We start from the raw sequence: 15,069 nt of genomic DNA, 5'->3' as shown, positions 1-15,069 counted from the left end.
TGATTTGTTTGCCACTGAGGTTAGGCCGACTGGCCGGTAATTACTTGGGCTGTCCTTTTCTCTCAAAGAGCAGTGCAATGTTAGCATTCCTCCAGTCCTCTGGCACCAAGTCTTTAGCCAGAGACAATTGGAAAATGATGGTCAGAATCTCCTTAGCTAATTATTTTCCTTGCCTCTCTTAGCCTGGGAAGTGTGCAGTTGGGCCTTGTGACTTATCCACTTTCAAGAATTCTAAACAATTTAATAACTCCCTCATTATGTTTAACCCATCCAATTATTACACCACCACCTCCTCAAACACAATTGCTTCTTCACCCTCTCTTTTAAGGGAGGTGTGGTTGTGCAATTTGTGAAAATTCTACCAGTAAGGCATGGCAGAAGAGAGTAGAATCTATGTGCAAACTCATTTAAGCTAATAAGGTGGTACAATATCCTGATGACACAAAAGAATCCAACATGTCTATCCTGAACGGAGCTAAATATCTGACTGAGGGGGAAACTTGAAGGATGGATAATAATTAGTGGAATCTTCAAGTTAAGTTTTCATAGACAACACAATTACCTATCATTTGCCCTCTCCCTTGCTCCACTACAATTCTGTGGAGCCACTGGGATTACAAAATTGTATTTTTTATTCTAACTTAAAATGAAGAGCAGCGCACATTCTTTTCCTGTATGCTTGTAAGGCTAGGGAGCTTGGGATGCAGTTCCTGTTCCCCACTCCAAGCAGTCTGAAGATAGTGGTCCCATTATCAAATTTCACAAAAAGTATTGTTTCATGTTTTGAAAAATGAATCACAGGCTGAGTGATTTAAGCTTATCTTTATTTAAATTTAAAATACTGTGACACCTAAGGCTTTTTGACAAAGTTAAAAGCAGAAGTATTTTTGTTGAAATTCTTTTCCAAAAAACTGATCACAAGTACAACATTTCTCCTTCAATAAAGATAATTATAAAAGTCACATCACAATCGCAGGATTCCTAGTTGGTTTGTAAAGCATTGGCAACTTGAAATTCCATAATGATATTCTGCATTACATTCTGGAGAGGGATACTCAAGCTTACAAAGCAAAAGGATATGGCAGCATTGCTGGGCAGCTATTTAAGTAACGATACCCAGAGTGTGACAAGAAGGGATAGAATGTACAAACATAAAAAAAGCAGCAATCAGGGTCAAAGAGGGAAAAAAAATGATAAAAAGGCAAAATTAACAGCTCTTTACTTAAATGCACACAGTATTCAGAACAAAATAAATAAATTAATGGCACAAATAGAAGTTAACAGGTATGATCTTATACCCATTACGGAGACATAGTTACAAGAAGATCAAAGCTGGGAACTAAATATTCAGGGATATGTGACTTTTTGAAAGACATGCAGGAAGTGGGGTAGCTTTGTCAGTAGGAGGTGGAATAAGTATAATAGCAAGAAATGTTCTTGGATCGGAAGATGTAGAATCCATATGGATGGAGGTAAGAAACAACAAGGGGAAGACGACACTGGTGAGAGTAGTCTATAGGCCCCCTAACAGTAGCCATACTGTTGGGACAGAATAAATCAGGAGATAATGAGGGCATGTAAAAAAGGCAGTACATTAATCACTGGTGACTTTAATTTTCAAGTAGATTGGGAACATCAAATTGACAGAAGTAGCCACAAACAAGAATTCATAAAGTGTATTCGGGACAGTTCCCTAGAACAATATGTTGTGGATCCAACCAGGGATCAAGCTATTTTGGATCTGATAATGTGTAAGGAGGCAGGTTTAATAAATGATCTCAGAGTAAAAGATCCCCTGGAAAACAGCGGCCATAACATGGTAGAATTTAGCATTCAGTTTGAGAGAGAGAAACTTGGGTCGGAAACAACTGTGCTAAACTTAAATAAGGGTAATTACATAGGAACGAAGGCAGAGTTGGCTGGAGTGGACTGGGAAAGGAGTTTAGCAAACAAGACAGTTGTTAAGCAATGGCAAACGTTTAAGAAAACAGCTCATAATTCACAACAAAGATATATCCCAGTGAGAAGGAGGATTGTAGGAAAGGGATAAACCAACCATGGTTTACCAAGGAACTTAAGGACAGTATCAAATTGAAAGAAAAAAATATTCTATATGGCAAAGATTGGGAACGTTTTAAATGCCAACAAAAGATGATCAAAAAAACAATTAAGAGGGAGAAAATAAACTTTGAGGGTAAACTAGGAAGTAATATAAAAACGGACAGTAAGAGCTTCTTTAAATATATACAAAAGGAAAAGAGATGCCAAAGTGAACATAGGCCCCTTGGAGAATGAGGCTGGGGAAATAATAATGGGGACCAGGAAACAGCAGAGGAGTTGAATAAATACTTTGCATCAGTCTTCACAGTAGAAGACACTAATAGCACCAAAAATACTAAATAATCAAGGGGCAAAAAAAGAGGAAATAAATACAATAACTATCACTAGAGAAAAAGTACTAGGGAAACTAATGGGGCCAAAGGCCGCTAAGTGCCCTGGACCTGATGGGTTGCATCCTAGGATATTAAAGGAAATAGCTAGAGATAGTGGATGCACTGATAGTATTCTTCCAAGAATCCTTAGATTCTGGAAAAGTTCCAGAGGATTAGGATAATTCAGTAATTTGAAATACACGCAGAACTATTTCACATAAAAAGATAATACATGTACAGTAAATCACCATAAAAAGCAATTAAAGCAAGTGGCTAGAAATCGGCTCAACAGAAAACTAGATACATTTCTGAAGGAAGAAGAAACTTCAGGAATGGGTTATCAAGTTAACTCCCGTTGCTAGGTCTTTCTGATCAATAACAACCATAATTTAAAACTGCTGTTTTCTAAAAAGATTTCCAAAGTTAAGGTGATGGAATATCATTTTTAAATTACCTGTGGATGGTAGACACTGAGAGATTTTACTTTGTGGAGTGGTAACAACACTTTCAACAGGAAAACCTTGTGCTCTTCTTTTAATGGCAAGGCAAATCCATTAATTATGCTGCAGCAAGAAAAAAAAAGTTAGCCAATGAAGTATTCAAACAACTAACATATGAACATATGAATTAAGGGTAGGAGTAGGTTAGTTGGCCCCTCAAGCCTGCTCTGCCATTTGATAAGGTCATAGATGATCTGATTGTGGCCTCAACTCTACTTTCCTGCATTCCCCCTAGATCCTCTGACTCCCTTGTCAATCAAAAATCTATCTAGCTCAGCCTTATAAATACTCAATGACCCTGCCTCCACCATTCCTTGGGCAAGTGAATTCCACAGACTAACAACTCTCAGAAAAAAATTATCTTCAACTCCATCTTATATGGAGATATAAGTTATAATTATTCCAATTACTTGAAAGAAAATAAATGGCTACTAGCAAATCTCCTGTGGCATTGCTGCAGATGAGTTGAAGTTCAGTTCTTTAACTGCATCTTCCTATAGTTGTGTACAATTAGTCACAGAAGTCATACATGACTAAAATACTATTAACTAGCAACAAAAATCGGATCGGAGGACAGCTGTGGTACAACATTAGCAAAAAGTCACCTTAAAATCTCCATTTACCTGAAATGCTTCGAGTAAAAATATCATCCATTCCAAAGAAGCCTTAATGTATAATATCAAATAGGTAGCTGTCCCCATGTGGTTGGCATGAATTTTTACAGTGAAGAGCAAGAAATCTAAGACAAAATTAAACTAATTTATGTTGTTCCTAATGAACAAATAACTCCGGCCTAACAGTTGTTATTCCTGAAAACGTGTAAACATTTTATTTCAGGAGAAATCCTTTTCAAACGGGATGAAGGATAGTTGTCAATTTTTCCTATGATTCTCTCTAACACAAAAGTGCAGGTATTCTGTTTCCAATACATAATTAAGCAATGTTACAAACCATAAAATTTTACTTGTCACTAAAATAACATGCATAAATAAAAACTGCTTAACTACTTTAAAATAGTAGTATTGATTATTGTGAATGGTACCTCAGTTAAATTCCAAATTTATATATATTTGAGGTTTATATCATGTAACTCGATTTACTTTCATAGTCCAAAATAGTTTCCTGGGGTTTTGGTTGTCAGTCTTCCTTTACCAATTGACAGGACAGGAAAAAAGAGCAGGGCTTACAATAGCAAGTCTTGACATGCTTTGTGAATGACTCACCCATCAAGTGAAAATACACGCTTGGAGAGTACTTACAGCTAAAACTGATGACTCTGGGATTCATGATGAACTGCAAACTCTGACTACTCATCAGGTCTCCTCCATATTGGACACCGCTTGGAGGAAGCACTGAGGGTGGCAAGGGTGCAGAATATACTCTGGGTGAGGGACTTCAATGTTCATCACCAAGAGTGGCTCAGTAGCACCAGTGCAGCCCAAGCTGGCCAAGTCCTAAAGGACCTTGCTGCTAGACTGTATCTGCAGCAGGTAGTGAGGGAACCAGTAAGAGGGAAAAACATACTTGAACTTATCCTCACTAACATGCCTGCCGCAGAAGCATCTGTCCATGGCCGTATTGATAGGAGTGACCACTGTGTAGTCCTTGTGGAAACAAAGTTCTGTATTCACATTCAGGATATCCTCCATGTTGTGTGGCATGACCACCATGCCAAATGGGGTAAATTTTTAAAAGATCTAGCAATTCAAGACTGGGCAACCATGAGGCACTGTGGCCCATAGGCAGGAGCAGAATTGTATTCAACCACAATCTGTAACCTCATGGTCCACCATGCCCCCCACTCTACCATTGCCACTAAGCCAGAGGACCAATCTGGTTCAATGAAGAGTGCAGGAGGGCATGCCAAGAGCTGCGCTAGGCATACCCAAAAATGAGGCATCAACCTGGTGAAGCTACACCACAGGACTACTTGCATGCCAAACAGCATAAGCAGCAAGTATTATGACCGGGATGGGAGGACTAGCCTCATCACTCCACAGGTCGCACCATTAGTTTAAAAGTTCGATTCATTTACCAAAATGGCCAATCATTTACCTTTGCTACTGTTACCCAGAATAAAAGTGGCTTTAGCCAGACTGCTTTCAATAAACAACAAACTTATTAGTTTATTATAAAACCAGTCTTGTTGAATAGAACAGCAAAGCTTATTAACATACAGTACAGAATATTAAAATATTACCATCCCCAGCTGAGGTTCTCTCTGAACAAGCATGATCCCAGAGGGGAACCCAGCTTGATAGATCCTAACTTGTATTTGTTTGTTTAGATATGTGGAGAGTAGTTACTGAAGAGTCACAGGAGTCAGCTAATGAACTTTTAATAAAAGAATAAAACATTTATTAAACAAGAAATGAACTATATTACGATACTCCTTCACCAGCAACTATACCTTTACAAATATATACAGATTTATAAGGATAACACAAGTTACAAAAGCTTTCTTATACTCTAATGTCCACAATAAGTACACAGTCCATGTAAATCAATGGCACCCTGTGGTCAGACACCCCACACGTAAACCAAGCGACAGATGCCACCTTAACCAGATACTATGGATCTCTCATCAACTCCCCCCAGACGCTTGTCACACCGTGAGCCAAATGGTCTAACTGCACTGCGTCTTTCACACGAGCGTTTCCAATCTCCACTCTCCCAGACCTCGCCTTGGAATCTTCTCTCAAACCAACGCTTTCTCTCAAACGCCTTCCACAAGGGTTCACCTCCAGGGTTTCGAACTCTCCTTCAGATGTTCCTTTTCCCTGGGTCACCACATGCGTTCAAGCTGTCTTCCATACGCTCTCTCTCACCAACTCAGCCGTCAACAGTGCTACGTTCAAGTGAAGCAGTGGTAAAGAGTTACAGATCTTCAGTTGTCTCTTTGGACCCTCTTGCCTTTTACAAGCTGTTCTCGCTTTAAATCTTTCTGCAGCTTTTGTCTCTTTAAATCTGCAGCTTGAAGCCTTTCTCTCTGCCCCTCACTCTCAACTTCACCTAACAGGACCTTTTCCAGGTTCCTGTCCTTTCTTTGACTAGAAGGTCTGCTTTGGACTTTCCCCTGTTTCTACCCCCTGGTTTTTTGGAGCTTTTTCTTAGCTTGGAACTGGCTATCTGTCCCTGTTGCTCCAATCTCTCTCTCTATCAGCTACTTTCAACCAACTTTAACTTGGAGGTGGCTTTCTGCCACTTCTAGGTGGTTTCTGTTTGGCAGCTGTCTTCCAAACTAACTGAACTCTAACAGCTTCGAAAACAAACTGCTGTTTCTCTTGTGTGTGTGTCTGTGGGAGGGGCCTGCCTCTTTGGCCCCCTGTTGTTAGGCAACAATGCAATTCTTCTACTCGTTTAACTTCTTAAGTCGTAAACGCTCATTAGAAATGCAAGCACTTTCTTAAAAGTGAAATTAAAACTCCATTTGACTTTTCTTAATACATAGAAATATAAATCAAACTTAAACATTAAAGCTAAAAAAAATTCCTATACCTACAAATAGAACTTAAACTCTCTCTATTTTCTAACAAAAGTATACTGATTACTCTTAACATACCCTAAGTCAGTATTTCTCTCTCTCTCACAAAATAAAAATGGAGGAACTCTGCCAAAGGTTAAAAGTCAATGGTTCAAGGGAAAAGGAAACATGGTGGAGTCCTTGATATGGTGCCTGGGTTAAACGGTTGGCCTCTCAGCACCAAGCTGCAGAACAGTTGATGACTCTTGCACTGCTTTTCAGGCAGATTCAAGGAACTCTCACAGGTACCCTATTCCAGCATGTGGCAACTTAGGAACAGCTTATATTCACTTCCGGCTGTGGACCGGCTTTGGACTGCAAAAAAGGCTGTCTTTCCTTTCACAAGCAGTTGGTCCTTTTCCTTCTCAAACCAAAACCAACTTTTAAACAGTTTTTCCAGGCATGTATCTTTTCTAGAGCCATAAATCACATGTGACCCCTTTTGTACATAGTCCGGGTCAAGTGGTTTCCAACTTCTACAAAACTGCTTAATTACCTTTTCTTGTAAAAGGATGCTTTTTCCAGGAATAGCAATCAGAGTTCTGCATTAACCCCTTTAAGGGACAGTGCCTTTTAAAACAAATTCTTCCAAAATGTTCTCAGTCCCTGAAGATGAACCATTTCCTGTGATTTAAGTGTTCATGAAACAAGCAATAGACAGAACTAAATGATTCCACAGCTAACAGATGAGATGTAAGGTCTGCAGTCCTGACATATCCAAGCGTGAATGGAGGAGGACAATTAAGCAACTAACTGGAGGCAGTGGCTCTGCAAATATCTCCATCCTCAATGAGGGGGGAGCCCAGCACATCAGCACAAAAGATAAGGCTGAAGCATTTGCAACAGCCTTCAGCCAGAAGTGCCAATTGGATGATCTATTTAGGCCTCTTCCGGAGGCCCCCAGGGATGCCAGTCTTCAGTCAATTCGATTCACTCCACAGTGATATCAAGAAATGGCTGAAGGCACTGGATCATGCACAGGCTATGGGGCCTGACAATATCCCGATAATAGTACTGAGGACTTGTGCTCCATAACTTGCTGCACCCCTAGCCAAGCTGTTCCAGTGCAGCCACAACAATGGCATCTACCCGGCAATGTGGAAAATTGCCCAGGTATGTCCTGTATGCAAAATACAAGACAAATTCAACCCAGTCAATTACCGCCCCATCAGTCTACTCCCGATCAGTAAAGTGATGGAAAGGGTCATCGACAGCGTTTTCAAGCAGCACTTGCTTAGCAATGACCTTCTCACTGATGCTCAGTTTAGGTTCCACCAGGGTGTCTCAGCTCCTGACCTCATTCCAGCCTTGCTTTAAACATTTGACAAAAGAGCTGAACTCCAGAGATTAGACAAGAGTGACTGCCCTTCTCATCAAGGCAACATTTGTCCAAGTGTGGCACCAAAGAACCCTAGTAAAACTGCAGTCAAGGCAATTGGTGGAAAATTCTCCGCTGGTTAGAGTCATACCTAGCACAAATGATGATGATTGTGGCTGTTAGAGGTCAATCATCTCTGTCCCAGGACATTACTGCAGGAGTTCCTCAGTGTAGTGCCCTTGGCCCAACCATCTTCAGGTGATTCATCAATAACCTTCCTTCCATGAATCATATGGTCAGAAGTGGGAATGTTCATTGATGATTGCACATTGTTCAGCACCATTTGTTATTCCTTAGATACTGTAGCAGTCCATGTCCAAATGCAGCAGGACCTGGATAATATCCAGGCTTGGGCTGACAAGTGGCAAGTAACATTTGTGCCACACAAGTGCCAGGCAATGACCATCTCCAGCAAGAGAGAATCTAGCCACTGCCCCTTGACATTCAATGGCATTACCATCGCTGATTCCCCCCCTAATATAATTCTGTAGCTACAAGAGCTGGTCAGAGGCTAGGAATCCTGTGGTGAGTAACTCACCTCCTGACTCCCAAAGCCTGTCCACCATCTACAAGGCACAAGTCAGGAGTGTGACGGAATACTCTCCACTTGCCTGGATGAATGCAGTTCCAATGACACTCAAGAAGTTTGACCCATACAGGACAAAGCTGCTAATTAATTCACTATTTAGATAAAATATATTCTTCACTTTGCATCTCTAACAACTTGACAAGAAATGAAGGATACACTATTTAGAGTTTTTACAATCTGGATATATTACGTATTGTTGTAAAGGCTTTATTCTAATACAGCAAATATCATTCTCATTCTGACCTATGAAGCATGTAAATGCCAAACTGATGCATGACTGAAGTCTTCAAACACGAAGTCAGAATTACTAGAAACATTGCAATTGTTCTCTTATGCATGGTTTATGAAACAAACTAATTAATATTCCACCATCATAGTGACAATAGCGACAATAATTTACATGAGTTCAATTTTAATTTTTGAAAATCATCTAGAAGTTAAGGAAAAAGCTGAGAATGAGCCACATAGTGCTGTTGGAATTACATAACTGCAGATTTTCACTTTTATTCTTTTAAAAAGTCTCTTGCGTGAATTTTAGTGACACTTAATGTTTTAATAGGTTTTGTGTGTTCATTCAAGTTTTTGGGTCCGATTTATTTTTAACACTAAATAAGTACAAGCTTCTAAACTGGAAATAAAAATTGAATTCAAAAAGGTCTTTAAGTACAAAGCGCCTGGTGACCAAGAACCACCTAGAATAAAGTATTTTCTATATAAATTATAATAATGCACTTCTCGGAAAAGAGCTACAAGTTCAGTAATTTCCATGTCAACAATACACCAGTGCAGATCATGCATTTCTTCTACTATAAACATATAGCTGGAAATACTGTAGAACATGGTAAATAAATTTGCAAATAAACAATGTGTTCAAATATACATATGATGCATCTCCCCAGAAATGATGATTATCCTGACCATCACGGTTGCTGTGAACACTCTAAGTGTGCGCACTCGACTGGAAAGTTTGTTTATTCTCACTGAGATAAAATGGGCCTTTACACCCTATCTTTGTCTGTGACTAGTTCTGCACAACATAAATTGGCCAAATGATTGGATGAGTTGCTACAACCAGTTTTGATCAAGGTTTCCACATACTTATTGAAGGATTCCTTAACCTTGGCGAAGACCATACAGGACTTGCATATTGATAGCAATGCCGTGTCCATGTGCTTATTCAACATTGCTAGCCTATTCACCAATGTACCGTTCAAAGAAGCCAAAGACGTGTGCACTGCGTTGCTATATCATGGAGATCTAGAAGATCTGCCACTGTCTTGAATCTGTATTCATTGAACTTATGAACTCAGCAACCCATGCTGCTGAGTTCAGTTTTAAAAACATCATGTATGCCCAAATAGATAGTGTTGCCATGGGACCCCTTCTAGGCCCAGCTCTTGCAAACATCTTTGTTGGTTCCCATGGGAAACACATTGTCGATGGAATGACACTGGACCTCTTACTCCATTCATATTTCCGATATGTAGATGGTACATTTGCTATATTTGAATCTACAGCTACATCACACATTTCCTTAAACACTTTAATGGGCTCCATCTTGGCTCAAATTCACCTTTGAAATGGAGCAGTCATGAGAAATCAATGAGAAATCTGCCAATGCATTCTTTACCATTGTCTACTACAAGCCTACCTTCACTGGTCAATATATGCATTCCTACAGTTCCACTGCTGTAAGATTGGCCTTATTGGCAACCTCATAAATAGGATGCAAGCCATTTGCTCACCATGCAAGCTTGATGCTGAAATAGGGCACAGCAAAGCCATTCTGTGGGATAATGGCTAGCCTGATCAGATCATAACTCACTGTTTGATGTGCAATTGGAACTAAGACCATCACTTTCGGTCCTGAAAAGTGCCCAGTCTACCTTAGGTTACCCTGGAGGGCAAGGCATCTCAAATTTGAACATCAGGTGAAACCAGCCATTTCACACTACTACGACGCAGTAGCAACATGAGTGGTATTCTCCACTAACAAGATGCTGCCATCAAGCCAAAAAGCTGTTCTGCCTATCACACAAATGAATAATGTGGTATATGAATTTCAGTGCCAGGGTGATGCTAGTTGCAGACCATACATCCCAATGACTGGTGAATCATATCAAACAGCACGTCCATTTGGCTGTTCGCAACAGGCAAGTACTGACCAAACCAACCAGCCCGTGCTTGCAAAACTCAAAATATACTGTCCAACATTCGATCTGATTCTGCGATTGGATGACACTTGCTAAGCAATCCTGATTGGTCCGTGTAATTCACAGCTCACAGTATGGCTCACTTGTGTACACTAGACACTATATATTCACATACAGGACCCTGCCTTTGCTGACAGAAGGAACATGTCCACACTTTGCACCTTTTTCAACTGAACAAAAGCTTGGGGGACAGTCATTCCCTGGCTCATTCCCCATGGCAACGCCTTAGCCAAGAGTCAACATGCCTGGTTTTAATTTAAATAAAAGCTTGGCAGTTAACTGCTCCTTGGTGCTTTCGCCATGGCAACACCTCTAGCGGAGTCCACTTGCCAACCAATCAGTACTCTCTTGTGCAATATAAATTGTCCCCGATTAGTACTCTTGTGAATCTGTCCTGTTGAGTGCAAGGCTAAAGGCTTCGACAGCTTGTCTTTCAGCAAACCTCAAGTATATTATAATTTATAATTGGCAACTTACAGCCCTAAATCTCATCATTTTTTGGGAAATGTGTGTATTCAGCAATAAATGCCAGTTAACAGCATCGCCCTTATGGTGCACATGAAACACAGTGAACAGGGAACCAATCTCCACCTGCACATTGGTATAATTACGTGATGTTGATACATATACTTGCATTTTTATTGCTATCTTTTATTTCAAATCATCTCAACATACTTAGCACAATTAAATGACTTCTAGAAATGCACCGACTTTTATGCAGGCAAGAACAGAAGATGGTGATAACCTCATTCCTATTTTCGCAACTGTTGGTTGATCGCCTATCTGCACTAAGGGAAACCAATGTGTTATGCGGGTGAAAGCTGAATGACTTTTCTCTCCATTCATAAGTAATTGCTGGTAATAATTACATGAAATGACCTTCAGTTCCCTTTAGATCCATTGGGTGATTTCAGATATGTAGCAGCAGTGAGAGAGAGTACACACCTTTTATTTCTTTACAACGTTGGCTTACCACTACTGGACTAGAAAGTTTTGTAAAATATAGTATCCTGTTTTGAATGCATCATAAAACTTTCATTAGAACTGGAAAGTGCTGAGGATGGAACAGGTTTTAAACAAGTATGGATGCAGGGAAAGGGAGAGGGAAGAAAGGAACAAAGTCCATCTTACGTTTCAACTATTACCACTCACTTTGTCTTGCATTATCATACCTTTTGTCATTTATTCTCACTGCCTTCCATCTAATTGGGCCTTGCCTTTTGTTCTTTCTTTCCCTCCCTCTGCACTTGTTTAAAACCTGTTACAACTTCTTCCAGTTCTGATGAAGGATCATCGACCTGAAAAGTTAACTGTGCTTCCTTCTTCACAGATGCGGTTGGCCTGAGTATTTTCAGTGTTTTCTATTTCTATTTAAAATGATGATGTTCTTTCCTTATTTCAAAGAAAATTACATGTTTTTGCACCTCTGACATTAGATCAGGTGACTAATTTGAAAATATTAGGAATGTTCATTCCTTCTGGGATTTATCATTCAATTTAGCCATATGCCAGCATTGGTATGAAATTGGTTCCTACAATATAAGTAACTAGTTATGGCAAAATATCAGACAGAAGCATGGCTTCCAATTTTGTTTGTACTAAAATGACTGAACTGTGATTCTCTTAAAGCTGCAGGTGGCAAATTGATTCCATAGAAAAATGTCTCTCCTTTGGATCAGAGGGTAGTATGGCCAGAGACTCTGGGTTTCTAGAACAAGGAAACAGCTTTCTTCAAAAGGAATTGAGAATAAAAAGCAGACTTTTAAATGGTTTCTTAATACCAGATGGAGTTCTGAAGAACGTACATAATAGTGTGTTGAGAATATTTGGCTAATGTATTTAATGTTTGATTCTATACCCAAGGAATATAAAATGGTACAAAATTCGAAAGCAGTAAAATGGATTTGAAATTATATTTTCAAGTGTTATTTTTTGAATCCAGAGTTCTTTTTCTTTTGTTGCTGAGTTATACCAAACCCAACTTTTTCCTCCCTCTTCCTCCCCCAAGTCAGCACATGCTCTTTTCCTGAGGTAATTTTCTAAACTGTTACTCGTAAACTTAAATTTATAAAGTATTTCTAAACCAGCCAGAATACATTCTCCACTATTGTTAAGCAGCACTTTATCATTTTTAAAGGTTCTAAAATCACACATTTCCTGTGACTTTCATAATTCTTGACTACTTCTGCATTAAATATAATGCATCTATTTGCTGCTTTAGCTGAATTGTATAGTTAGTGCTCTTAAAGATCTTATCTACATTCAAGTGCAGATTACAGGTCCAAGATCTTTGTTAATGCAAACACCTACTGAAATAATAAACCTCATGACAGGCACGTATAAGTTCAAATGCATTACCACATGGGAGCAAAACAGTACATGCAACCTAGTTACATTTCCTCTAGATATACCACAGACCTATTTTTAAAACCTTCTTCTCAAACAAGCCATGATCAAAACCATGTACTCTCTCTGGTAGTCATAGTGATACTGAAACGGACCATTCTTATGAAAAATAAAAGCATATTAATGCTAATTATGACAATTTTAAGCAGTTTAGACACATTTGAATTATGAAAGAAAATAGCAAATACTCACCTTCCCAAAATTTCCAACAGTTCTGCTATACCATTGTGATGTTCGGTTTCATAAATAAACCTAGGATGAATAAAGAATTACAATATAATATTCAGAAAGCTGTTAGAATACTTAAGCCTATCAACTAAATTTAAAAGCCAGAATAATACTGAATTAGGTAGGATAAGGTCATTTAGTTTATATGGTATAGTACTAACTTTAGCCCAGAGGTCACGAGTTCAAATCACACACGGCAAGTGGTGAAACTGAAATTAATTATTAGTTGCCTGGAAAGTTACCCAGTTGTGAACATGTTGCAATAATATAACACCTTTAACAGAATGTCCCAAGGTGTTTCTCACAGGGACATTATAAGTACAATACTGAGCCATATAATGAGCAAAAGCTTGGTCATGCTCCGCTTGAGCTTTCCCCCATCTTTTCACATCTAAATCTACCATTGTTATCTTCTATTCCTTTCTTCCTCTGCCAAGTTTCCCCTTAAATGCATCTATACTATTCATTTCACCCACTCCCTATGGTAGCAAGTCCCACATTCTCACCACTCTTTGGATGAAGAAGTTTCTTCTGAATTCCCTATTGGATTTCTTGGTGATTATCTTATATTGATGGCCTCAAGTTATGCCCTTTCCCACAAGAAAAAAAACACTCTCTCTGAATCCACTCTATCAAAACTTTTCATAATTTTAAAGACCTTTATTAGGTCACCCTGCAGCTTTCTTTTTTCAAAGAAGAAGTAACCCAGCCTGTCAATTCTTTCCTATGTATACCCACACATTTCTGCTACCATCCTTGTAAATATTCTCTACACCCTCTTCAGTACCTCTATATGCTTTTTATAATATAGTGACCAGAACTGCAAACAGTACTGAGAGTGTGACCTAACCAAGCTTTGATACTGGTTCAATTATTTATCTATTTAGAGTTTGATGTATTTGGATTCTGAGATCTCTCTGTTCCTCTACCCCACCTAGACTTGCACCTTACAAGTATTAAGTGACCACCCTATTCTTCCTACCTCACATTTATCAGTGTTGAACTTCATTTGACAACTATTGGTTCATTCTGCAAGTTTATTAATGTCCACCTGCAATTTGTAGTTTGTTCCAACGCTGACCACGGCAACTAAATTTAATTGGAAGAAATTTCTGGTCATCCAGTATTGGATTTTGGACAATCAGTGGAGGGGTATAGAGGGGTGGTGGTGAAGTAGAGCTGGATGCCATCAGAGCACATGTGAAACATCACAACAAAGTTAAAAAAATAAGAGAATTTAACAGTGCTGTATTAGGATAAAAGTAGAACAATCCTACCCTGATCAATGCTGAAAAGTCCCATTCGCTAATGGGAGAGCAATCCCATGGACTGGTGAAGGAACATCCCAATACAACTTACTCTTAGAATCATATCTACTGACCAGTTTCCCTGATCATGTTCTTACCCAACAGATGTGAAGGTACAGCCTGGTGAGTGTGGCAAAACAAATAGTCAACATTAACTCTGGATTCCATGAAATATCATGGCTTCAAGGCAAAACTAAGTCAGAGAAAACTTCAGCTAATCACCAACCACACTTCCTTAAATGATGGATCAGCTCTCCTTCACACTGAACATACTTGGAAGGCAATCAGAAAAACACAAGGTCACAAAATGCACTCCGGGTATGGGACTCCCATGTTCATCACCAAGAATAACTTGATTGGACCACCACAGAGTCCGGAAGGGCACAGTTCTCAGGCTATGCCTGAGGGAACCAACCCTCAACCAATTTGTCACAGATGCATCTGACAGTATTATCAGAAGTGTCCACCACACGGTGCCAGAAGGCATAATTTT

The 15,069-nt window shown here is 39.3% G+C and overlaps 1 protein-coding gene across 5 annotated transcripts in view; it reads right to left on the bottom strand.

Annotated features, from left to right (window-relative positions):
• Positions 1-15,069, bottom strand: part of LOC121292210 (serine/threonine-protein phosphatase 2A 56 kDa regulatory subunit gamma isoform) — a 153,807-nt gene that overhangs the window by 33,253 nt on the left and 105,485 nt on the right. For all 5 annotated transcript variants that reach the window (XM_041213893.1, XM_041213894.1, XM_041213895.1 and 2 more), the window contains 2 exons: positions 13,234-13,293; positions 2,887-2,995 (listed from right to left, as the gene is read on the bottom strand). In XM_041213893.1, the coding sequence (XP_041069827.1) occupies positions 2,887-2,995; positions 13,234-13,293 (169 nt within the window). The remainder of the gene's footprint in view (positions 1-2,886; positions 2,996-13,233; positions 13,294-15,069) is intronic.

Source organism: Carcharodon carcharias, chromosome 20, assembly GCF_017639515.1.
Source record: "Carcharodon carcharias isolate sCarCar2 chromosome 20, sCarCar2.pri, whole genome shotgun sequence".
In the NCBI taxonomy this organism is placed as follows: Eukaryota; Metazoa; Chordata; class Chondrichthyes; order Lamniformes; family Lamnidae; genus Carcharodon; species Carcharodon carcharias.
The sequence above is the reverse complement of the archived record's forward strand: the minus strand, read 5'-3'. Positions and strand labels throughout refer to the sequence as shown.